Source organism: Larimichthys crocea, chromosome VI (genome assembly GCF_000972845.2).
Source record: "Larimichthys crocea isolate SSNF chromosome VI, L_crocea_2.0, whole genome shotgun sequence".
NCBI classification, from domain to species: Eukaryota; Metazoa; Chordata; class Actinopteri; family Sciaenidae; genus Larimichthys; species Larimichthys crocea.
Genome location: NC_040016.1, coordinates 12,381,271 through 12,402,886, shown reverse-complemented (window position 1 = coordinate 12,402,886; position 21,616 = coordinate 12,381,271). Strand labels below are relative to the sequence as shown.

The 21,616-nt window shown below is 42.2% G+C and overlaps 1 protein-coding gene across 4 annotated transcripts in view; it reads left to right on the top strand.

The window, feature by feature from the left end:
• The window catches only part of cacna2d2a (calcium channel, voltage-dependent, alpha 2/delta subunit 2a), a 146,526-nt gene that overhangs the window by 63,419 nt on the left and 61,491 nt on the right, over window positions 1-21,616 (top strand). For 3 of the 4 annotated variants that reach the window (XM_027278858.1, XM_027278859.1, XM_019262935.2), the window contains exons 4-5: window positions 3,157-3,216; window positions 18,381-18,425. In XM_027278858.1, the coding sequence (XP_027134659.1) occupies window positions 3,157-3,216; window positions 18,381-18,425 (105 nt within the window). The remainder of the gene's footprint in view (window positions 1-3,156; window positions 3,217-18,380; window positions 18,426-21,616) is intronic. The other variant, XM_027278860.1, reaches the window with a different exon arrangement.

The following is a 21,616-nucleotide window of genomic DNA, read 5'->3' as shown; positions in this document are numbered from 1 at the left end:
CCTAATCTCTTCACGCTGAGCTTTTCGTTATGTTTTTTTTTTTTTTCTGCCTGCTGTCTTCTTGCTCTGCGAGTTCACAGTGAGAAAACACGGCTTTTCACCGTCAGGGCTCTTGGACAGCAGAGACATCACCAAGCTGCTACAACCTGCTGTTTGGTTATTTGTACAACTGCACTATTACCACCACCATTATGTACAGTGTTTGCATACATGACAGGCTCCATTGTGTGTTGTTTAAGGCTATAGAGCTTGTGGAGGCACTTCACATGCCACTATCCATTACAGAATTGTGTTTATGGTTCTTGACCTTGCCTGAAGGCCCAGTGACAAATGGCCCAACATGTGATGAATTTTGTGTCAAGGTTACAATGGCAATAACATTAAAGGGGCCGTTCTCATGTTTTCAACTCTTCTGGTGTCTTTGTGCCTGTGTGCTATAGTGTTATTTGCTGTGTTGTGTGGGCCTGTACTGAGCTTATCTGTGCTGTACTGTGCTGATCTCACTATGCTCATCCAGTGCTCTAAGCTGCTTGGGCTCCAGCCACCAGCATAGATGATATATCCCTGCCCCCCTCCTTCCCACATCTCTCACTCTGATTCATTGGCTGTTTGTGTTGCCCATCCATCTGGGCCAACACAGAGGAAGGAAAGACACATGAAGACACATGGCTGTTTTGGAGCAGGGGGACTGCATTAAGCTGCTAGGGAAGAGATAGGATCCTAGAGAAATGGTGGCCTACCAGGCGGAGAGGGAGGAAACATACCGGGGGAGAGGCAGCTGTAGAAACGGAGAACTAAAAGGGGGGGAAAAAAGATGTGTGGGCTACTCAGAGGGAGAGAAATGGATTTTCTAAAGGGACAAAGTAGAGATTCTTACTGACAGATTAAATGCTGGGGAAAAAAAGACTGAGCCAAGGGGATGAAAGGGTGGCTAGATCAAAGATTATGACACACGGTTGAGACCAAAAAAAAGAAAAGAAAAGGTGGAAACAGTTCTGCAAATGTGTTTTTTTTTTCTTTTTTTGTATGTCCTCAAAAAGAATTTTGCACCCTAATAAAAAAAACATGGCATATACCAGATGTCGTGACAGAGTGAAATCATATGGCTTTAATTTTTTAGGGCTAATCTGGAAATGCAGCGAGATTATTGCTCAGCTACTCAGAGTTTATCCCAAATAGAAAAATGCATTGTTGATAGTTTCGCCAAGAGATTACCACTGTGGCCTTTAGCAAGACTGACCCTCTCTTATGAAAAGCCACACAATTACTGTCTTTTCTATTGGACTCTTAGGTAATAATTTCAACAGGCTAATTAGATTCTCGTTCCATTGTTTCTATCGCCTTTTGTCTCATTAGGAAATGAATGACATTTTATCGTTGTTATTTAAAGGCTTGTTCAGGTGATTGAAAGCACAATGCAAAATCATGAGAACACAGAGGACTCGGAATGATCCAAATTTTCTGCTATTATGTGTCACAAATTAGGTTACTGACATCACATTATGTACATACTTTAAACCATTATGCTCCACTAACGTCCCTATAGGACACCTGTAAGAGCCTTGACTGATGTTCTGAGCCTGGAGTGTGTGTGTGCGTGTGTGTGTGTGTGTGTTTAGAGGAGGTGGAGCAGCATTGTATCATTGTGTGGCCATGAGTGGGAGGGACTGTTGAAATGAGTTGGGTGGGGTGCACTTAATAGAAATAGGACAGCTTTTAGTATAATGAGAGTTTATGTCTTGTGTGTGTTTTTGGTAGATAAAAAGCCTCTCGTGATAGGGGGATGGGTTTTTTTTTTTCCCAGCGTGGAGCTACAAATGAATGAGCTTGTACTGTAGCTGGGGTCTAAATAGGGTTAGTAATTTCAGAGCCCTGGGACTTTACGGCTGATCACACTATTCTGGGACAGGAACAAGATCGCCCCCTAGAGGCCCAGGGAAACCTAGATACTGAGGCAGGAGAGGGAGGGATGTAGAGCGAGAGAAAAGTAGAGAGAGAGAGAGAGAGAGAGAGAGAGAGACTCCAAGACTACACCATATTTGCCACTTGGATGACTTCCTATATGAGAAGCCTACATACAGTAAGCTTCTTCAGAGATAAGCCTGAGCTACATCATGGTAAATGATTATATATGACTATATAAGCACATCAGTGTGTGGTAACGGTGTTTCATACTAGTTTAAGATGAGATAATAAGGTTCACATTACATCGGAAAAACAGAGAAATACAGAATATCAATATACTTTACCCTTTACATCTGCTCTGTAAATTGCTACATATCCTCTGATTGTGGGGGGTAAAAAGCATCCAGAAGATGGAAGTTTGATGCATAAAAACAATACAAATCATCACAGCATCATACTAAAATCAAGAAGTGTTTGGCACACAAGTGGTAGATTTAATTATGGTAAATACAATGTAAGAATATGTATCAGTTTTGAAATAATATAAATCATGGTAGATGGTAAATAGACGTTTCAGTCACCAACAATCAAAGCATGTATTTTGATCTGTATTTGCATGTGACTGACTCTTAATTATTAACACAGTCAGAGAAAACATTACCATTGTAGCTAATGTCTGCTGCCTATCTACAAGCATGGACACATGTCTTGTTGATTTGTCTGCAAACAAACCACCACCAGGGAAAAATGCACACATCTTAAAAACCTGTAAATGTCATGATCAATCATTATGGATTTGGACTGGTGTGGTTTTACTTTAGCACACCGCTGATACAGTAATAGTGATCCGTGTGTTTGTTACTAGCACAAGTTTGTTTACGTTGTGTCTAATACCCCCGCCAGCTCAGCTGTCAGTCAGGCAAATACATATATTATCACCTCAGCAATATTTAACACTTGTTCTGCATGGTCTTTAAATTCCCTCAGTTTCATTTAATACCCATTAGGACTTTCAAAACAAAGCAAATTTTGCGATATAATTACATTATCAGCTTCTAAAAGTTTGAAATTTGGGTTTATTTGATTTACCTAGTGGCCAGTTTGTGGTGCCATACAAACAATGTCACCTTCACCATCTTTCCATCTGTTTGGTTCTCTCCCATACACACACACACATACACAAATCAATGTCCTATTGACTTCTGACACTCACACTGTTGTTGTTGTTTTTTTGTGTGTGTTTCCTTGTAGAAACTGGCCAGGGAGGCGGAGCTACTTCAGAAGGAGCATGTATGGCAAGACGGTGTGACGGTAAAGTAGGACACCCGCTCTCTCTCTCTCTGCATCCTTCTCCTCCAAGATCTCTTCCTTTTTTCCTTTTCTTTTCCAGGCAGACTGATTTACCTTCCTATCCTCTTCCTATTCCACATCTGTTTTCCAATTTCCACTCAATTTAGCTATTTTACTTATAACTATTTAATGACAATGTGATCAGCATCACAGATGCAATGTGGCAAATGGTGGAAAAAAAACTGTGATACACACAAAAACAGTCCTACATGTATACACACAGTGTAATTGCTCACTTTTGGGGTTGTTCTTTTTATTGTCTTCAGTATATAAGTGTTCTGTCCATTTTGTTTCACAGGCCACCGAAAGTTGAACATTGTATTCTTTTGCAGCTGACCTTTTAAAACACCAGAGATCTGCTCTTAAAATCTAAAACAAAAAAAAAGAAAAGAAATGGTATTACTCAGGTTTGTGTGTTTGTCTGTGTGTGTTTGTGAGCCTGCGTGCTCCACTGACTCTCAAATTTGCAAACACTCTTAAATTCCCCACAAACATGTGTGCATTGTGACGCGCTCACACATACACGCATATATATAGCCTCTCCTGACAGATACACATGCACATTCCCTACTGTCATATCCTCTGTCTCCAGGGAGACGAGCTCGCTGTCATGGTACACTTCCCACAAATGGATTTTTAACCCAGCGCCTCCTGGGGGATATTTGAGAAAAAGCTTTAACTGATTTAAAAGGAATAATTATGAGTCCTTCTTCCCTGCAAAGTCCATTTTTATTCATGGTTGCTTACACTCTGAAGATGTAGTCTTGGGGTGTCTGGGTTGCACTCCTCCCTCCCTCCCCGCTGGTCCGAGGGAGGGACCTGCAGTGCGGCTGTCCCTTCATCTTAGGCCTGAGGGGGGTTGATGCCTGCCTCTCCATGCCCGGCTCCAACGCACCTCAATCGGATGTGTAGCCATGCAGGAAGTGGAGCCTGGGTCACAGTGACCACACATAGCACACCTGTTCATAAGTAGCAGCATCCAATATGGCATCAATACCTCCTCAAGTGGAAAAGCCAGCACTCTCTTTTAATCCACCCCGCCCCTGCCAAAACACTTCTCTCCCTCCCTCTGGTTCTACTTTTTTCTCCTGTCTTGTCTTTTCTCTTTTTCTCTTCCTGTTTCCATCTGTCTTTCTGTCTGGTCATCAGTTTCATACCCAGCCTTACCCTTTGCACCTCCATCTCCTTTTTTTTGTTATCTGTGTGTGTTTTTAATCAGGCATGAAAACAGTTGGAATATATCATATTGTTGCAAATGAATCCTAATGGTGCTCCTCTATTAATAATGTATCGGAGCTGATTTCATTTGCCTTTATAATCAGGCCAGGTAATGAATCTCAGCAGGGGCGACCGTGAAACCATTAAAAAAAAAAAAAAAAATCTCAGAAGAGGTAGAGGTAAGGGGGGAGGGGACGGGGGTGAGTGGAAGAGGTAGATATGCCACATGCTTCCAAGAAGATTTTTTCCTGTTTGTAGATTTTGTGCTTTCCTAATTTCTCTTTGGGTGAACACTCTGCTGACTGACACTCTAATTAGATTAGGGCTGCATGCTCTTTGGGCATATTAGGAGAAATGCATCTCATCTTAAACTAGCGGGTGGAACAGTCTGTCAAATGAAGAGAAAAGGTGTTTATGCATGGGAGACGGTGCATTTTGATAGAATTTGTGAGTGTGTGAGCTCCAGTGTGGGATGGAAAAGCATAATGTGGGTGTTTGTGTTTGTCAGCGAGCGGGTGTTTATTTGTATGTGTTTATTAACGGCAGGTTCTCTACCTGGCCCAGCCCATCTGCTCGCCTAGCCAAACTGGTGACATCATAGAAACTCAATGACACGCCTGTTCCTCATAGCGGCTGCCATCACAGCTGTTACCGTAGCAATGGGAAGACCTTACACTTTTTCCTCTATCTCTCTTTCACACACATGCACACACACACACACACACACACACACACACACACACACAGCAGAGACACTTTTCTGACCATCCTGACTGCTGGACATTATGGATGTCAAAATGTTGATCGTAACAACTGTTGTGTTGGTCGTTCAGGGTTTTAAATCCATTGGAATGAAATGGTGTGTGAAATAGACATTAAAGTGTTGGATTGCCGCTGATTTCTCAAGGTCAGGTGCCCATCCCACTGTGACACTCAACTATTGTGTTGGCAACAGAGTCATCCCAAGACGACACAGTCATTTCAGTCCTACTTTGCAATTCTCTCAGGGATGGGGGGCAGAACCAGCAACTTCAGAGCCAAATATCAAAACTGAAAGCTGGCAGCCAAAAAGCAGGGCACTGAAACTGAAACTTTTCCAGATAGCATCAGCATTTCTAATTTTTCAATTTCAGAATCAGGTTACGAAACAATCCTGTGTTCCACAGCTTTCACCCAGTAGCTAATTGTGTGTCTAAACAATATTTAGGAAGAGATTTAGATGTTGCTTTTCTGTAGAGAAAGCTAAACTGTATTGAGTGTTCCCAGTTCAGAATAGTGTATTGCTTTTAAAAGTTCTGCCTAAACACCTCTGAATACCAACATGAAGATATCTGAAACACAATGATGAAATTGTGTTAATGCTGCCAGTCAGCCAAACAAAAAAGAGAAAAAAATCACAGCTAATGAAAATCTTTAGTGATATTCACAGGATTTCTTCGACTGATCGATTGAGTCACTGGAGTTTGAGTTTTACAGTTTTCTGTCCTAACCTGTTAGAGGCTTCTTTTATGTCTCAGCGTGTATTTTGAATGAATTATAAATGTTAAACTTGGCCTAGTTTAGCTCAACTCGTGTGGGTTTAGTGACAGTGACTAATGCTGGGAGTTTAATACTTTGTAATGGTTAGCCTAAGGTTAGCAGATATTTTCACAAGGACAGCACAAACAATTACATAATCATCAGAAATACTCCTCTCTCTGTGGAAACGTACAGTATTTAACAAATCTATTGCACGTTTTATGTCAATCAAAATTCTTCTAATCCTAGTTTGAAAAGATTTTCAACTACGTTGTTTTAAAGCTTGATTGCTACTTTTGCTAATTGTTTTAATTATTCCCCTCCGCACTGCTTTTGTTCACTGTCATGACTATCATAGCATCATTTTCAGCCTCAGCAGGTAGCAGTTTTTATAGCCACTATACACACCTGCTCAGCACCAAACAGCACACAGACAAAGTAAATGACTATCTGGTGAACATGCTGTATTTCATAGTAAGGCACAGCTAGACTCTACTTGCTTTTGGTACTTCTACTAACCCTAACCCACTGTAGATAATACTTTAGATAGTCACCTTCAACGTTCAACATGCAGAGTGAATATTGGACTTTTTCTCGTCAGGTGCCCAGAAACAAATAAATGCTAATGTTGCTCTGTATACAACATTGGCTAATGTTAGTCATATAAAGTAAATAATGTCAGTGTTCACAACTTGTCGCAGCTGCCTTCAAGTGGCCAAATAAAATCAGGTTTTGCAGGTTCAAGAACATATTCTTCTGATTTTTATGTGAAGCTGTTGTTGGTTCTATAAACACTAAGTGACTATGCTAAGGGGCAATAATTTCACCATTCATCGACTCCAAACTGCACCGAGAGATCTAAAAATGGCAGCAACCAGTTTTTGTGAGTCTCAGTAAATTGGCATCTTTTATAAAATGTCTCCAAAACCAAAGTGTGCTTCAAACTTTGCAGAATTGTCTCCATCCGTCAGCATCATTTTCAAGTTAATGATATGATCAGCAACATATTATCAGCTACATTATCATCAATCAGTTGTTTAACCACTCATCTCCCAGCGGATGCTGGCTACAGATGATGACCACTGTCGCTTAACTGAAGGAGGGGTGACACGAAGTGCAACACATCGGAACAGAGGCACAAGACTGGATGAAAGAAAGGACAGAGATTGTGGAGATTGGAGGAAGACATGTACTTTCCATCAGATTGTGATGTGGCAGCTGCTGTACGTTTGAAATGCATTAGTGCTAATAGCTGTGCCATTAGGAGAGAGAGAGAGAGGCACTCTGTTGATGGGTTGCCATGATGAAACCAGGGAGAGGGGGTGACAAAGAGAGGCACAAAGGGAGAGAGAGGTGTAAGTGAGAAAGCAAGTGAGTGAGGGAAGAAGGTAAAAGAGACGGAGAAAACGGGAAACAGAGATGGAGCCATCTTCCAGGCCATTTACTGCAATCATCACTCTCTAATCAATCAAGCCTTTCATCATAGGACAACACAATCTCTTCTTCTACCTCTGTCTCTTTCTCTCTTCATCTCCATTCAAATACCCACTCTCATACATAACACAGTAGTATTCATGTGACCTCTTTCTTGCTCCTCACACTTGTATGTTCATCTGTAACTTTGTAATACCCACAATTCATACAGCACATCGCCTGCAGTGTTCGGCCTCCCCAGTGCTAATAGCGTTTGGTGTTCTCAGTCATCTTTTGCCAATTCTTTGCTCTCACTTTGTTCTCATATATTAATGGGGATCAATGGTAGCTAATTCTAACCAGTATTTCAGCCACTTTTACAGCCCTAAAGTCACAACAGGTCCCTTCACATGACCTTAAGTACTAGGGGCAGTGGGTAGAGTTGCAAGGGTTTGTTCACTTGACCAAGTTCGGTTCCTTTCATAATGCCTCTATTTGATATAATTGGCCCTTCAGAGGAAATGAGTGAGAATCATTGTGGCGACTCTCAGCCCAGCCCTCGAAGCTACCAGCTCCATTAGCCACAGAATACATTAGTCGTATGAGGGCTGCCTTTGACAGATTCAAATTCAGATTCTGGTAAAAATAGGCCGAAATGAAGAGACGTCTTACATCGCTTTTTGTTCCATCTCGCCCCACTCTCAACATGTTAATTTCTGTTGTTTTTGTTTTTGGGGTTTGGAAAAGTTGCCAAACCCTGTTTTCATCTCTCACTGGATTAACTAAAAACAGGCAGCAACGGATCATTTGCCAAGCGCACGCATTTTAGTATTCGTCAGCAAGTCTTTTCCTGCTGAATTGGGATGTTTTTCATTTCCCCTACTATCATTAGTTGAGCCAAACCTATAGGAGAACATGGATAGAGAAATAATTAGCAGATAGTTGGGTTTTTATCTGCAAGTGATTTGACCAACGTGTTGTGCATATTTTGTTCTGTATTTCCTCAACTGCATATCTGCCCCTCATTTGGAAAGTTAGATGCAGACCTTCAAAAAAAGCAAAAGCAAAAATAAAATTGATTTTGCCAACTGTCTTGTGTCAGCACCACAACAACCAAACCCCCCCCCCCCCCAAAAAAAAACGGTCTCCATAGTGGAAGCCAGAGAGGGGGAGTTTTGGAATATAGCTATGTGAGCCCTTTTTTAAATGCACAGTGCTTATTTCAAACACTGATAAGCATAGCCACATTGTATAATCACAAATAAACTGCATCTCTTTTCATTGTGAGCATTTCTTTTTTTTTTTTTTTTTTTACTTCCTTATGGCTGCGCTGAGACAGAGTGCTCGCAGCCCGCTGAGCACGTAATGGAACTCGTAAACAGTGTTATCACTGAATCCTGAGCCATGGAACGGACTTCCATCTGCACAACCACTGGAAGGGAAATAAATGAGGAGGGGCCATGTGGAGTGAAATTCCTACACAGTTTACAATTTAGCAGAGCCTCCTCTCTATCAAATGTATCTGATGGTGTGGTTGCCTCAGTGGAAACTGGACCAAGCTTTACTTATGCATAATACTGAGCTGCAACTGGAATGAATGCTAACACACACGCACACACACACACACACACACACGCACACACACCAACAAAGGGAGTTTGTGCCTGTGTTCATCAAACCACATTTGATCAACCTTAAATTCCAATTTTGACTGCAGCCTCTCCCTCCTCCTGAGCTCTCCTATCTGTCTCTTCACTTTCTATCAACTGCTGCTCTACTCGCAGCTTTGATCAGGCTTTTGGTTGCTGTGGTGACCTAACAGTTTAGTAATTTCAGCTGCTTGATTGCAGACTGCAATAATTTGTTTAAGTGGTGCTCTCCAAGGTAGAAATGTCCTTTTCTTCTATTTTTTTCTCTCCTTCCGTGCTCCAACTCTTTTCTCTCCGCCGCCTCTTCTGTGGCTTTTTTTTTCTTTTTTCTCCGCATCTCACCCCTAATATTTCTCTGCTTCTTCAAGAGAGACCTCTTGAAAGCTCATGTGGTTCTACACTCGAGTAAGGGGACATATTTTAGCGCCACCCTAAGATGACTCAATGAAAGAAAGACTGAAGTATGGGAAGAGGTCACGAGAAATGCTAAAAAAGAAAAGAACACAGGCGAGAAAGAGTTCAGGTGTCTCAGTAAGCCTTCAGTCAGTAGGAGTTTGGCCAACCGTGATGCTGCGTGCTAGCCAGAAGGGAGGGTTGAGAGAGTGGCCTCCATGTCTAAATCCCGCTGATCGATCCCCCTGCCTCACAGGAGATGGGAATCAATAGTCAGAGAAATCCAGCGAGCCATGCTGCAGACCTTGATTTCCCATTTCAGCACATGGCCAACACCCATGAAATGTTATTTTAAAGTCCCTTCTGGTCAGAGCAGCGTCGTTAGAAAAAAGAAGTAAAAACATACTCATGACAAATTTTGACATTTTTTATTTTGACATTGTTATATGATCTCAAAGCGTATACCATTAGGTGACAAATTGATTTGTTTATTGATGGATTTATACATGGCCATTTCATGTCTTTTAATCAGAGTTGACAGTGGATATGTCAGGGAACAGAGGGAGAGAGATATGGGAAATATGACAACAATAACCCATGTTGAATGGGGCTGTTCTGGCTCATGGTCTGTTCCTTAAACCCTGAGGACACCAGGAGACCCTTCAAACTATTAAAATAATCAATTAATTGTAAATATGCTGCTTCTAAAACATAACTGATTGTGAATTGAATATATTTGGGTTTTACAATGCTCACTCACTTAACCTACAGTGTTATATAGTTCCAATTAAAGGGGATGTCTGCAGGAAAAAGAAGTTGTTCCAGGAAAGTGATGTGCCAGAGCACCCAGGTTGTCATTGTGTGAGCGGGAACAGGCTGGTGATGTAGCAGAGGAGCAGATGTCTGCTTTTGGGTTGTAGTGTTTGCATGGTGTATTCTGTGTCTGCTGTCCTTGGTGCCTGTCTGCAGATATCTTAAAGCAGGCATCCTTTTGTCATTTGAATGTTCAAATCATTCTGAGGGACAGCAAGGCATCTGATGGAAATGATTACGGGGTCGAAAATAACAGGTTTCCTTTGGCCAGCGCTGATTGTTGATTGGCCAGCTCTCAGTCAGCCTGTAAAGAGGGGGTGGTGACTTTTCAGGACTCTATGGACTAGCAGTGGTAAAATGGCTGAAAAACATCAGTGAAATGAAAAGCTGTAGTCAGCCCTCCAGGAAAAAAAATGGAACCTGGAAACAGTTTGCTCAGATAAGTGGCGCTCCAGTGTCATACCTAGCTGCACTGTGATTGGACAGCTAGGCCCACACCGAGCACTAGATTGTTTGTGATTGGTCACCCCAGCTACAGATACCGTAAAAAATGTTCGACGTGGATAATTGCATTTGCTTTATCAAATCCCTCCGGAATCCAATGATAGCGTTAATATTGCCATGTCCTGTTTATCTTATTTGTCTTTATTTGGTGTTACGGCACCTCTTTCCTGCTTCCTCTCTGATGATCAGATTGGAGGCTTGTTTGGGAGGTGTTGGCATGCGTGTGTCATGTTGGATAGGCTTTTTATCTGGCACTGTGTCCATGCAATGTGGTGATGCTATCAGTGTTAAAACCTGCTCCTCAATGGAGCCCTGTCAGCCAACAATGGAGAGCAGCATTACCCAGAGTACAGCAGGACAAAGCCCTCTTTTCTTATCGCAGAATTGGAATATTCACAGACTGATTTAACTGTTTTTACCAAGGGGAAGTGTCAGGCGCTGGGAGAAAGAGAGAGCTCAGGAGGGAGAGAGAGAGAGAGAAAGAGGAAAAACAGAGGGAAGGATGGAAAGAAGAGAAAAATAGGATTTGTGTGACCTGCAGGATGTTTATAAAAAAGACATTTAAAGAGCAGAAATTGCAAATTCATTGGAGAAAACTGGGGGCATGAAATAGAACCATGGCAAACTGTAACCTTTTATATTTTTTTAAATTACGCAATTTTAATTTCACAATAATCGAGACGTCTCTCTTCCTCAATTGTCCCCCCCCCCCTTCTATCTCTTGGGTTGCTGCCCATCTTTGCGAGAGTCTTTGAAGTGAGTGAGCAGTTACAGGAGGCACAGTGCTCCGTCTGAAGAGGAGCAAGACATTGATGAGATGTGCATGGAGAATGCCATTCACTTTGCTGAATTTGCACTGTGTATTGGAGCTTTAATCTGGGGGCACATTTGTTTATTGGCATACAAATGAACATCTGCATGGAGCTATGCTTGGACGCCATGGTCTCAGCAGCTCCCTAATCGCTTAAAAGCCTGGAGATGCAGAGCCTGCCAGAGAGGGAGAGAGGGAGAGAGGGAGAGAGAGGGAGAGGGAGGGAGGCAGCCGCGCCCAAGGCCTCCGTCATGCACTTCTTTTATCTGAGTTTCACTCCAGCTCAATAGCTCTCTCTCCCTCTCTCTGTCTTCCAGGCCAACAGTTTAATTTCCAGTTTGCTGGTTGACTCTTTATTGACTTGACATTATAAAGAGGCATTTTGGTGACCTTCAGTGGTTAAGACAACAGCCATATTTTTTAGACCAGACACCTCAAACTGCATGTCTGCATTTATTTGTAAAGTGATGTGATGGCATCAAATGGCTTCTTCCTGGCGAGAGGTGCTTGGTAAATACACTTAAATATAGAAAGAAACACTATAAAGGGAAAGAGAGTGACTGCAACAACTTAAGATACAATCTTTACAGTTACAAGTAATTCTGGAGATTTGGTGTTGTATCTGCATTTAAATACATTGTGAAATCACTAGAGAACAATTTGTATGTTGTTTAAGGTTAATAATAATAGGTTAAAGGGTAATGTTGTTCTTGAATTCCCTTCGGCATCAATAAAATATCTATCTATCTAAGGCTGATTGTTGCTCATTTTATGTTCTAATGGCCAGAGACACACACAGTTTCCTTTATGAGGGTTATAATGTTAGCAGTGTTTATTCAACTTTATTGTCATCTTAGAAGCTGTAGTTTGTGGTGCCGTTTGATTACAGTACATCGCATCACACTGAGCGTGTGTCTGACTGTGTGTCTTTAACATTTATGTCAACTAGAGTCGACTCTCACCTCTCAGTTTAGCATTGTAATAAAGTATGAATCAACCGACGTCTCTCTAAAACAGTTTCAACAAAAAAAAAAGGAACATTATAATTTTCATGAAGGAAGAATTAATTGCCGGGCTGTTGTATTAGACTGCATTAGTTTTAGTTTATTGGACTGCTGTCTGGAGAGCAACACATTAAAAGGTTGTATCGTTTTCTGCTGCTTGAACCTGCTCTCTTGTGGATTACTAATTTAATTCCGAGTGCAATTTTGAAACAAATAAAAATGAATTTTTGTCTATATACTTTTTTTCCCACATTTCTGTGAATAAGCATTATGCTTGCACCTAGTAAAGTTTTAAGATTCCTTGAATCAAGAACTCCACCAAAGAACAAAAAGTCATCTTTTATTCACAGACAACCTCCGTGATTCAAGATCAAAGTGGTTAAAAAGCTTTTAGATCTGACAGATTTCTACACGTTGATGATTAATTTACCTGTTCGAAAAGCATATTTTATGAGCTCACCTTCTGACACTTGTGCAAACCTGTGGGATATACAGACTAAAGGAAATGAGCTGAACAAATTTGTTTCTGATGGCGTATTGTGATTTCATTTTGATGTGTCTCCTTTTAGCGCGAATGCCCTTGTGTATATATTTCCTTTACATTTCATCCTCCAGATGAAATTGGATGTCAGTCATTTCTTACTTAACATACATACATTGTAATGCACCTGTGTGTCGCCGTGTTGTGCGCCCGAGTCAGAGTGTACGAGCTTAGCCTGGAGGATTGCATTCCCCCTCTCGCTGGAGAGGTCTTGCCAGAATGTCTTGAGTTTCATACCATTTGACACTTAGAGATGGGATATAAGAATGCTGTGGAAATGGAAAGACTGAGGGAGAGATAGGTAGAGACAAGAGGAGAGATTGGAGTGGAGGAGATAAGAGAAGGAGTGAGAATGTATAGCTCCATAACAGCTTTGCTGCTAACTTCACATAAGCAGTTCCTCTCTCTCTGCAAAATCAAATTGTTAAGCTTTTCCTTCTTTATTCTGGTTGCATTTTCAGACTTAAGTGAGCTGTGTGTGTGTGTGCAAGTGTGTGTGTCGGTGTGTACCTTATGGGCTGATGTGCATGGGTTAATGAAGAGCAGTAAATGAAATCCTTTATTGTGTTTGATATAATGTCAGCTTCCATTAGGGAAACTGGTGCTACGAATGATTGCTAGACTATCAGGGCCAGAAGAGAGGTGCAGTGTGTGTGTGTGCTTGACAGACTGTGTGTGAGTGTGCGCGTAAAAGACGTGTGTGTGTGTGTGTGTGTGTGTGTGTGTGTGCGTGTTTATGCATGCTTGTGTGCACACCCCAGGGCACAGCAGAGGCACCAAGTGTGTTCTGTAATTATAAAATCATTAGCAGGTGTCCAGAGGAGATATGAATATGACTGTAATCTGTCCCCACCCATGATGGAGCGCTTGTCTCACACTCAAATGTCAACCTGTCTCAGTCAGCCCATTGAGAGAGCTCACAGATTCAAATTCAAAAGATTTAGTCCCAGCGACCACACTCAGTCATTACATGCACCTCTACATATGACAGCCTTTATGTACCAGCCATTTTTCAATCACATATTCTTGCCCTGTGCTTTATCTGTCAAGGTCTCTTTGCCAGCTCTTTACATATTCTAAAGTTTGGGGCTTTTAAGGCTCTGACCTTCACTTGAAAGGTGATTTTTAAATGTGTAACTACAAGCCACGGATGACATTAAAGTAACATGCAGCATGTACCAATGACAAGAAAACACGCTGACAGAGGAACAACCTCCTAGTCAGACAGACTGACAGGCGTACTGACAAACAAAAGATAGGCAGGCATGTATCTGGTCAGACATGAAAACGAGCAGACATTGTAGCCCTGGCAAGGAGACAAAGTCACATTGTAATCTAGAGCAGAGGGGCGGTTTCTATAGCAACAGTAGGCATCTAACCTACGCGCCGCTGCTTTTGCTGAAATCTGAAATTGGCGAGAGGAGGCTGGTGTTGAGGATAGAGAGATTGGGAAAGATGAAGATAAGACAGGGTGGTGAAGGAGGAGGAGGAGGAGGAGGAGAGAGAGGAAGCAGATCGAGATAAGGGAGAGGAGAGGGAGAGGAGGGCAGGAGATGAGCAGAGGAAGATTGATATAAGGGAGGGGCCGGAGATCATCACCTGACCTCAGTGTTTGTCTCCTGTTTGGAATTTGTTGGTCCACTCAGCATGATAGATTTAATTTACTGATAGCACTTTGTGTCGGTGGGACTTTCTCAGATTTTGTGTGTTTTTTTGTGTGTACCTGGGGGTGTGAGTGTACGTGTAATAAGTGTGTACATGCTGTGTATGAGTGTCTGTATGCACATATGTTATACTATATATGTGTGTGTATGTGTGCAGGGTGCACAGGGCATGAGTCTGGGATAATTTCTAGATTGGTGTATCAGATGTGTGTTTAACCCAGACTCTGAGCCCACAGAGACCTGTGACCAGCCGCAGCAGATGGCCGTGCTACCCTGGGGGCTGCTCAGAGGGTCATGGTGGCCTCGGACTCGTCCACATGGAGCCACCTCTTCTGTGCGTGTTGGTGTGGTGTGTGTCAGAGCGTATGGTTGGAGGCATAGGTTGTATTGTTCATGAGTTGTGATCATGTACTTAGGTTTAGAGGGTTAGAGGCAACAATTTCATACAAATTATAAGGCACATTTTATGTTATATAACATGAGGTGGTTTGAAGAAAAGAAATGCTATTTTCAAACCATTAAATATCTTAGCATGGCTCTATATATTAATAATTAATTTACAATCTTTTCAATTCTATTAAATTACATTTGCAGTAAAACTTTGTCACCATATTAAGCATTTATGAGCAGTATATAAACATTTAATAAATGTCTTAATAGCAGATATAAGTGTTTATATATTGCGTGTTTGATAATGAACATAAAAAAACAGTTGCAATAATATAAACTATGTCTTCAGAGGAGTTATGTACAGTGAGCTGGCCATGGTTGCAAAATAAACCCCAGTTGAAGCTCGCTGTTTATTATCCTGCTTGTCTAGCAGCTACTTACCAGAGAAATCAATCAAATCAATTGATTTAAAAATGCCTATAAAAGTCTATAATCAGAATTGCATCTATAGTAATGGTCTGTTATTCATAGCAAAGGTCTGTTATAAAGAAACAACAGAACATTGAATGCCATAACTTACCAGTCACAATCAAAAGTGTTAACTACCATATATTTTAACAGAATTATTACATGTTATATATTGCTTGTAAATGTTAAATTTGGGGATTAGGTATAAAACATGAAGACAATTGCACAAGGAGGAATGGTGTGCTACGAATGCTACTGATACTGTGGATTTACTGTATGTACACGGTGCAGGCTTACCACGAGTAAGTGATATGTACAGGGTAAACAGTAAGGTAAACACAGCTGTCCAGCTGTGCAAACAGACATGACACCAAAGGCAGATGGGTGACACACTTTATTTGTCACCCATTGGAAAAGTCAATGTGAAATGTCTTCGAAAGGCACCAGGCTCTAGCAGAGAACAGCTTTTGTGCTCTTTTGCTTATAATCTATATAATCTATCTATCCTGAGGGATGAACGTCATTCTTCCAATAGATATTAAGTGTTATCTAACATATCCACCCCAGACCTGTTCAAATGGGTTCAAATCTTTTCAGAAGATTTGAAAACTTTTAATGCTCATCAAACCCTCCTGTGACCCCTTGTGCTCTGTATTGAAGTACCTGCATTCATTGTGTTTTCCCTTGATTTATCTGCCTCTGTATTATATTATTGTTATAAAAGAGCAGCAATAAGAGATCGGTGCAAAATAACAGTTCAATGATGAAGCATAGGCCAGGGAGCTACTTTGTTGGACCTCTCAGAAAGTTCTCTCTTCAGTAATGCGTGGTATGTGTTCTTTGAGAGCATTATTTGTTTGAGTAAAGCTGCTGGACGTTGTCCCTCGGGTGCAAGGAACCAAGTGTTTATTTACAGGAAGCAGTCCTGAATAATGAGTTGTAATGCTGCAGTAGTGAGAGTAAACTCTTTAGAGGCGAGGGACCGGTCTAAGCAGGACTGGGCTGCTGATCAATCCTGCTGGCAGACACAACAACACTGTTGCTCTGCCACAGTCTCTCTCTCTCTCTCTCTCTCTCTCTCTCTCTCTCTCTTTCTCTTCTCTCTCATTCTCTTTCTCTTCTCTCTCTGCAGAGGCACGAGCTATTTTTAGCCCTGGCAGCACTTTCCCCACTGCACCCACCATCACCACCACCACCACAACCATCACCCATATCTCTCCTCTCAATTCATGTCTTCATATCGCCCCAATCTCAGCTCCCATCCTAAGCCACCAACTTAACCCCGATGTAGTCCCTGACCGATCAGATCTGATCCCTCTTCCACTCAGCTCCTTTCCTTCTCTCCTCACTCCTGATCACTCTGATAGAGCTGTGGAGGCAGAGGGAGTGCTGGTAAGTTGAGGGGATGTGTCAGGGGACATATTCTGCTCCTCCTCTATCTTCTCTACGCTCATTACCCAAAGACACAAGCTGCGTCCAGACTGGTCCGCCCCATGTTTGATGTCAGTGTGAGTTTTGATCATATTGGGTTTCTGCGGTGAGTTGTTAGGGACTAAGCTGAGCTCATGACTGACTCCCTGATTAGCATTGGAGACTAGCCAAGACCCTGGACCCTGTCTGTAGAGAGGCTCTCATGCCCGAAGGGAACTGAGAGAAAGATGAGGGCTGGGAATACTCATGCCCTATAGGTGTGTGCATGTTTCTTTACAGGTTAAATAAATGCAGGGAGCTCGTGTGTCAGACAGCTGTGAAGAGATGAAATCAGTGAAAGTGAATAAGAAACAACCAGAAATGAGAGAAAATGAGACAGACAGTAAATGATGTGTAAGGCCCGTACAGTACACTCTCTTTCTCTGTCAGCCGTCCTCCCCCATCGGACCATGACCACAGCTCCTCCAGTGAGGGCGAGTCAGTCACTGTGGTGCCCTTGAGAGCGCGTCCTCAGCCAGCCTCCTCATGATAATGAGGCAGTCCCCGCGACCGCTGCTCGCTTCGTGCAGGCCCTTGCCCACCCTCACGCCTGCCTCTGTGTGGGAGATAAGGACGCCGGTTCAGAGGAGAAGAGGACAGCAGGGAGGCTAACAGCCTGGGTACGGGGTCTTTGCTCACGGGGTAAAGGCTGGGAGCTTGATGGCGAGTGGCTGAATCAGCCAGCTGGTGATGGGTAACAGTAGTTGTTCATTTGAGCTAAATACTGCAAACGCACTTACATAATTTACATTCTTTTCTTTCTTTGTGTTTCTTTTCTTCCGTTAGAGCCGTTAGACTGAAAACACAGCCAGCTGAAGTTGATAAGACTCCCAGAGAGAGTAATAGTTTGAGTTTATTCGTGTCTCGCTGCACAGAGCTTTACTCCATGTCACATCTGAGCTCATACCACGGCGCCACACACACTTACATTTTTTTTTAAACACTCTTCCACAACACATGAAAATGTCCCTGCAGTGTTTTGAACACAAGGTTGAACATGTGTTGCAAACATGGCATCATATTAACAAAATAGATGCATTGCATCCTTTGCTATCTCTAGGACTTATCTGCTCGCCTTCTCATGACTGTCATTCCACATCACACTACTCCTCCTGTGTTCTGTGATGCTGATTATATTCTCATGCTGAACAGTGTGATGGAATATAACCATGACTCTCTCTAGCTCACCACCGCGAGGAGTCGGGGCTGATATAGACACTGCTATATCTTCTTTCATTACCTGTCTTTTCACTTTTCTTTTCTGCACAGGAGAATGCCATTTCATACTACGATTCCAAATCGGATTCAGACTATGTGAGTACAGTACGGACTGCTGCCACCCCCCTCCCCTGTCTGCCTGCCTTCAACCCCAAATCCTACCCACCTCCCTTCCCAACCCTGCCACCCTTTCCTGCAACCCCACCACACCCCTTCCCCGGCCTTCTCTGTGTTGATGCCCCAACCCCTTCCCTCCTTCCTCCGGTCACAGGCCTCTGGGCTGTCTGTGTGTGTTAGTGAGGTGACACTGCTTTATGGCGAGTTGGTGTGACAGAGCAGGGGGCAGACCAACGAGCATGTGACAGAGACTTCAGCTGTCCTCCTCCAGTCAAATATACAGAGTTTTCTGCCTCCTGATGGACTTTAACTGGACCTCAACAGCGGGGGTTCTTAGACCTCCGCGCCCATCAAGTCACCACAGACCAAAACACAAGTCATATCATACATTCATACACCAGTACTCCCTTTCTATCAAGTGTCATTCATACTGAAGAATATGAATGACATCCAGGGAAATACCTGCAGGTTGGATAACTGTTTCCTCCAGAAAAAGCCCCTGCAAGTCACTGGACTCTTATTGCCACCAGTCTGGCTGCAGCCTGCAATTTCTCCTTAGAATAGGTCACACTCGGAGCCTGTGCCCCGCTGATTGATTAAGTTTCAAGGAAGAGTGCAAGAATCCCCCCTAGATCACCAAAGCACAAAAAGATGGGAAGAGAGAGAGATAGAGAGGGGAAGAGACTGAGAGAGGGAGGCGGAGGAGCAATAAATCATGGTGTGATTTTCTTTTTGTGCACGCCACTCCAGTGATTAATGACACAGCGCTTTAGGGCCTGTCAGCACATCTAATTGGAGAGCATCAGTCATCATTAACATGGCACACTAAGGCCGAGCCAGTGACACACCCCTGACCCCCACCTCAACAAACCCACACCACCCAAAGACAGCGACAGAGGTCAGGCAGAGGTCATTTCTCATCACTGCAGCCCCAGCAGCCGCCCACCAGTAGTCACCTATCTCAATCCTGATTCCTCACGCGATGACCCCTTTCAATTAAGGCTGTACCACTGGAGCGAAAATCCTGTACTATTAGGGAGATATGATAAGATTTCGGTTAGAAGAAAGGTAAGTGATAGGTGGGCTCTCTCAGCCTTGTCTACTCTATTCCCTATCCTGTACTCTATACCTGTTAATTTCTCCTCCTGTCACTGTACCCTTGATATAAAAGTGCAATGTGATGATTCATTTTAAGTCAGTGTGCCAAAGCATGTCTGTCTCATTCCAGCGGGCTGGATGAAGACCGTTTTATTTATTTCTCTCATTCAGCCTCCTTTGGGTTCTTTGTATTAATTGCACGCACAAATTGAATGTTCCTTTAATACACCTCGTGTTCCTTTCAGGTCTTATTGGCCATTGGTCAAATTGCATATATTTCTGCAAAAACTTACAGAGTCAGTCCCATCACAGCATATCCCTTATAAAAAATTCTAACGTTCACTACAGCAGGGCGCAGAAAAAGTGCGCTTGGTGAAGATGCATGGTCCCAGTGCAAGGTTTGGTAGAAAAAAGATGTGTCTAGGTGTTAACTTACTTAAAGGACAACCATCAATATCATATAGTAACTATTACAAGTCTGGTTATTGTAATGTTTAATAAAAGAATTCAAAGATTTTTTCTTTTTCTTTGTTTTCCAGTCACGGCAAACAACATGTAAATGTTAATGTTAAAGCAGTAATTTTCCAATCATAATGTCATTTTTTCCCCTAAAGGAATTCTTTAAATGAATCCCTTAAAGGCTTGTTTTCCTCTATCTCACTCTTTCCTGCTGTCGTTTAAGAAACACACACACACAGGGGCATAAGTGACATGTTTCAGGTTAGCCCTGGTTGGCTGAAGGCGGAAATGAAAGAATCTTCAAAATGTCATCTCTGGCCTCTTCAGCCTTTAATTAAACCTTGAGAACGGGGAGATAAAATTAACAAATTGGGTAATGAATCGAGCAAAACAGGTGGTGGATGGTTGAAGAAAATGAACCAATCAGTCTTTCCTGCGTGGATTTATTCAGCTCCTAATTAGACGCTGCCTTGGTTAATTATGATTGGGCTCTTCTGAAGGGAGGAAAAAAAAAAAAGCCCTCCCTGCCCGACATTGACAGAATTAGTGTCAGACTGAGTGATAAACAAACACCTCAACCTCACAGTTAGTGCTGTTGAAAAGCCAGCACCCCTAACCCATCAATCAATCCACTTTACTATTGATGGATAGAAACCTGCTCCTTAAAATGTACTTCTCCTCAGCGCATGGTGTCAACAAATCTGTGCTAAACCAACATTAACTCAAAGTTTAAGGTGTCAGTTTATAATCAGTCAGTCTTGTTTCTTACCCAAGCTCTGTATGTCTGGCACAACAGTGTTTTAAATGCCAGATTTTTTAAATTGTATTTTTATCATTACAATTATTTTAAGTTCAAACAGATATGACCTGGAAACAGTCATCCATTTTATATCTTCTTGCTTAGAAAGCCACGACCCTACTTTATGAGTACAAAATGAAACATGTTGGATTGGAACAGCAGGAAAAGATTATATTACGACTGCTTTAATATCTTTACATCGATTAACTGCTGGTTCCAGATTTAAGAGAACGAGAAGTGTTAAAGAAGGAAAGTCTTCTGTTTGCCAGATTGCAGCGACAGGCCAGATCCCAAAAGGCGTAGACTAAAAACAACAGATGAGCAGTCTTTTCTCGACAGGGCCCTAGACTAAAACTAATTAAAAAGAAATCATGTCTAACCTGCTTTATATAAGCAGCCCCTTTCCAGTAAAACTAAAATATCAGCAGGTTCCTCCTTCACAACCTCTCACTCATCCAGATGAGCTGTCTGCTGATTAACAAGAACTTTGTGGGACAATGAAGCACCTCCAGCTTGTGACACAGAAAATATAGACAATGCAGCAGCTGTATCGCTTCTGTGCCTTTTTGGGTTTTTTTTTAAATAGTGCAAATGTGGCTGTTGTCTGCCATTGCTGTCATTGTAACATGTGGAACAAAATGCAACTTTTCCTGTTAACAAAAATCCAAACTGTCTACTTAACATGTAATGTGATGAGGCCGAACCTTGTGTAATAGTTTTGAAACAATAATTTGGATTTAAGTAATAAATACATGATGATTGTGAGGTATGTCGGTCACTACACATTTATCTTACCTCACATACATCTGACATA